This window comes from Alligator sinensis, unplaced genomic scaffold (genome assembly GCF_000455745.1).
Source record: "Alligator sinensis unplaced genomic scaffold, ASM45574v1 scaffold247_1, whole genome shotgun sequence".
Classification (NCBI taxonomy): Eukaryota; Metazoa; Chordata; order Crocodylia; family Alligatoridae; genus Alligator; species Alligator sinensis.
The window spans coordinates 1,940,352-1,945,236 of record NW_005842002.1 but is presented as its reverse complement, the minus strand read 5'-3'; the positions used below and the strand labels follow the sequence as shown (position 1 = coordinate 1,945,236).

At 35.6% G+C, this 4,885-nt stretch overlaps 1 protein-coding gene across 1 annotated transcript in view; it reads left to right on the top strand.

The window, feature by feature from the left end:
• Positions 1–4,885, top strand: part of GABRG1 (gamma-aminobutyric acid type A receptor gamma1 subunit) — a 149,955-nt gene that overhangs the window by 95,480 nt on the left and 49,590 nt on the right. The window contains 1 exon segment of the mRNA XM_025201793.1: positions 856–923. Coding sequence (XP_025057578.1) covers positions 856–923 — 68 coding nt within the window.

Sequence of the window (4,885 nt, the reverse complement as noted above, 5' to 3'; positions counted from 1 at the left end):
CTTTCCTGTTTATGCAGGGGGTCGGACTCGATGATCTACTGAGGTCCCTTCTGACCCTAACATATATGAATCTATAAGAACTGTATTTTTTAAGTGACTGCTCCAACTGTATGGTGAACAGTTCTACTTAGCTTATGTTAGAAGATATCTTTAAAGCTATTAATTTTTGTCAAACACTTGAGTGTGGTTCCACTGAATTTTAAAAATTAGCTTTAGAAATGTCTGACTCTTTAAATTACTTTCACTTTATGAGTTTTTAATTTTGTGTCTGAGGTGGCGTATTGATCAAGCTGATGTAGAGGCATTAATAATACTTTGGTGTGCTTTTGTTGGAATATAATTACATGGGTGGAAGAAGCCTGTGGCTAAAAGTCTTATTTCATTTTCCCGACATATATTCAATAATTGCTGACAGAAGAAGCTGAAAATTTACTCTGTGTGGTAGATAAATACACTCAGTCTTCAACTTCATAGTTTGTTATGCGCATATTTTTCTAAACATTTTTTCTTTCCATTTATGAATCAAGTAGGAGTTTGGATGATGGAGCTTTCTACTTTCTTCCACCTCCTTTATCATATCTTCTTAAAGTCTCAAAATGAACCAAATACAAATAAGTTTTTTCCATTATGAAATATAAAACACATACCGATTAACATTTATTTAATGTAAAGGAAATGAGAGCCATATTGCATGATACTCTGTACCAAGTGAAAAAGCCTGTGTTATAAAATGACTAACCCTTTTGTATTGGATATAGAGAGTTTATTATTATTTTAATATTATAAATTACACTAAAAGTATGCAGCATTTAAGTTGATTACATTTGTATTTGTTATGATTACTGTTTTATTTAGTGAGAACCACAGTAATAGAAGCGGGTGTCTATGTTAACAGCATCGGCCCAGTTGACCCAATCAATATGGTAAGTTATGGCTATTGCCCAAAAATAGTGTATGGAAAGTTTTATTATATACATATCATGAGTCAATACTCTTATTCAAATGATTTTTAAGTTGTCTTGAACTTTCACCTGCTTACTGGGTAAATCTACACTGTTGAAAACTTGAACTGTTTTAATTTAATGACAGAAACTGGAGACTATGATCTATTTTTAAGTATTTCGAAAATAGTAAAATTTACTACAAATACGTGATGAGATATGAAGATTGTTAGCTGCATTAAATTGATATAGTTCATTAACGTCAATGAAGCCATGTGAATTACAGAAGCTTAGGATCTAGTCTAGTGGTCCTGTTTAGAACGTGGTCCAAGATGTGATTGCTTTTCAGCCCTATGGGCTAAGATCATGTGCTAATCAGTGCAACTCTGAAATAAGAATAGGAAGGACTGAGGTGGCATTTGGGAATGAAACTATTGCTAATGGAGTCACTTTCACTGGGACAGAAATGAAAACAATTATGAAACGAGATATTTTTTACTCGTTTCCAATTCTCAAGCAGCCTCAGTCAGCTTCTTCAAGTGAGATATATCAGTGGATCTCCACCTACTCCATGGAAAAGTATATTGATATATACCAGCTGATGACTTATTCGATTATGTTTGAAAAAAAGGTTATTCAGGGCAGAATGAATAACAGCGCTTGTTGAAACTGAAGTTGGTCCTGTGGCATTTACTTAAAATATTGGCATGTTGTGCATAGTTTCTCTGAAAGAATATTGCTGGCAGTTTTAATGAGGATTCAGTGCATGCCATCCCTTGCAGGGTGTCATCTGTACTGGCTGTTGTCTCGACCAGCACTCATAATCTAGTAGGTATCGCACACTGTGGGTATCAGGTATGAGGTCAGTTCCTTTCAGCCTTGTGCACAGTTGTACAAATCCATGGCAATCTTGCTTTTAATACAGCGAGTATATTTTTAAATAATGTAAAGGACTGGCACATTATAATTCAAGGAACAGCTGAACTTTTATAAAGTGAAATTTACTTAAATGATTTTAAAGGGAACAAATGTATTTGCACATAATGTTTTATTGTAGCCTAGCAAACACAAACTCTCAATAAAGCAAAATGAAGCAGGAAAAGTGTAGGGAGCTTACTTAGCATGACAATAAGCACATTAGAAAACTTAGTGCTTTATGGCCTAGCATACATATACCTATCCCAATAGATTAATGAGCCTGGAGAAAAGAGTCTGTATTTCTGGTTGAGCTGTGTAGGAAGGTGTGAATATAAAGCAGCTTGGATGCCAAAGCACAGGAAAAATGGAGAGTGGGGAAGCGGTCAACTCTCCAGTTTAGCTGCAGAAAGTTTCTGCTGCCCCATCTGTCTTCATATCACAACCTCCTTTCACTGCCTTTTCACTTTCCCACCTTCTCTGGCAGCCTCTGAAGCACTGCGCAGTAGAAACAGCAATATATGGGAAGGCAGTTATCTAGAGGGAGGTGCAGAAAGGCTCCTCTGCCAATTATCAACGTAAGTGAACAGTGATATCAAGAACTGTTAGGGTGTGGAGGAAAAGTGCACAGCCACCAGCAACTGGATGTCAGGTGGGGGACAGCAGGACAAGAAGAAGGTGTGAGTTCAGGACATTTTGGAAAGGTTGAACTCTTAGGGATACAGAGTAGAAAAGTGAGAAGACTGGGTTTGGGTGGCTGGGATTGTCCCACCTGATTATTGTTGTTATTTTCTATAATGAAATTGTGAGCAAATGTTGATTAGAGAGCCTTTGGAAATAGCAAGTAATCCATTCAACCAATATTGATCTTGTTAGATATTTTCAGCAGTTAAAAATGTTGCTGAAGAAGCCCAAAACTGCTAGCAAATATTTTAGCACTTGGTCTCTTTTCTGAATGTTCAATCTTCCTTTTTTTCTTTTCTTTGCATTTTTTGTTTAACATTTCAACGTTCTTACTCGCAAAGATTTCTGACTGTAGCATATAGTACTAACTGAAGGCCACTATGATGGATTGTTTCTATTAAAATGGGTATTTCTTTATCCCATGTATAGTCCTATTTCAATCAGTAAGTCTACTTAGTGGCATAGGATACTATGTAACACAATGGGGTATGAAAATATGGCCTTGAAGGGACTATCTGTATGTTTTTGACTTTTATATTTCAAGGCCAGGTTCTGTTTTATTTACTCATTCTATTAAGCAATTACTCACATAAGCAACATTCATCGATATAAAGGGCAGTAGTGTTCCACTCTGACCCATGTCAAATGTTACTTCAACTACAAATATGAAATTAAAATAACCATCCCATTTAATTTTTGAAAGGTACTAATAGGGTGCCCTGCTATCTGTAAAATAAATAGATCCCTTACTAGATAAAGGAAAATCTGATAAGATTAGTGACAGACAAATCCTGATTTAAACAAACAGCACCAACAAAGCCACCTATTCAAATGCACCCTGTTTTTCAAATCTTTTCAAATTAGCAGAGAACTACATGGCAAATTAAAATATGGTCCAATTCCAACTTCTTACTCTGTCCTTCACAGAAAGCTACTGCTTTCACTAGGCTTGGACATCAGTAACCTGGATAAAAAGGGGTACTTATAACATGGGTAACTAATAATTTTATAAAGTATATTAATTAATGTATTAATTTATTTGTATGAATGTGCAAATAATTCTTTCCAGGGGTTTTTAATATTTTTAAAAAGTGACAATCTCAAATTGTTAACAGGGAAACTGTGGGCTGGAAGCTTAATGCCCTTTCCCATGCAGGTTTTTAATTTTCTTGCAAGTGGTTCCAAAGGAGTTCTAGGGTCTGAACCAATATTTTTATGCAATTCCATCAGAAGGAGGACTCTGTTATGCCTTATTACTGGTGGTGACCAGTTATGTGCCATGGGAGCATAGATGTGCTAGTCATAATCAGACAGTTGATCTTTAAGGATAGTATCTCACTTTGACACACATAGATAACTGATATTTCAAGTGTAGACCAGCCAGGAAATGTAACACTTAAATCCCCTCTAATGTGTGTAGCTCTTGCACCAGGAAAAGACAAACGATTTCAATATGTGAGAATAGCTAGAAGTTTAAAAAAGACAAATGTATTAAGGTGTCCAATCCCCAATTCTGTTTTAGACCCCAGAGTCTCATATTCTATTAGATCTCATAAATAGATATGGGATTGTTTTGAGTATTTGATGTTACACACTTAGTAGGGAAGGCAAGTTAGCTAGTATTCAAGTGTTTGTGCCAAATAAATATTGAACTGTCTTTCTTCAAAAAAATATGCTAATTACAAGGAAAAAGTTTTCATTTAAATATTCTGATTTCCTTCTTTATCACTTAATCATAAGTGGAGCATGAGGCACTAAACATATTTATCTTACTTAGAAGAGTGCATTAAGGTCTGCAAGCATGAGTAAATAACTGAAGTTTAGAAATCTAGTGTTGGTCCTTGTGGTTCATTTAATTGATCGTTCATATTCCTCTACCTGTAGGCATTTCTTGCACTCATGACAAACTGCAAAGAGAAACATGAGTGATTTTAATGAGAAAATGTACACTGAAAAATACTGAGGGCTGTATTACCATCTTACTTGGAGTCTGGCAGTACTGCTTCCACAATATGTAACCCAGATCCACATAGCGTCCTGGTTTGTGTCTGTCTAGCTGTCTTGGTTTCTTAAGCCCATAGCCACTTTTTGTTTTGTTTTGTTAATAGATGTGTTTTTACATAAGGCAGTAGAGGCTCATGCTTTCAGATCTACTGGTTTGATCCATTTTACTGAACACTCAGGGCTGTCAGATTGCAAATACATTTACACAACTTCATATAAATTTGTAATCCTATCATTGTGCTTCTTTTAGAATAAATCATATAAAGCATAATTTAGTGCCCTTAAAAGTGTGTGTGAGCGCGCATGCATTGGTAACTTTTGTCATTTTCTGCTACCCTCCT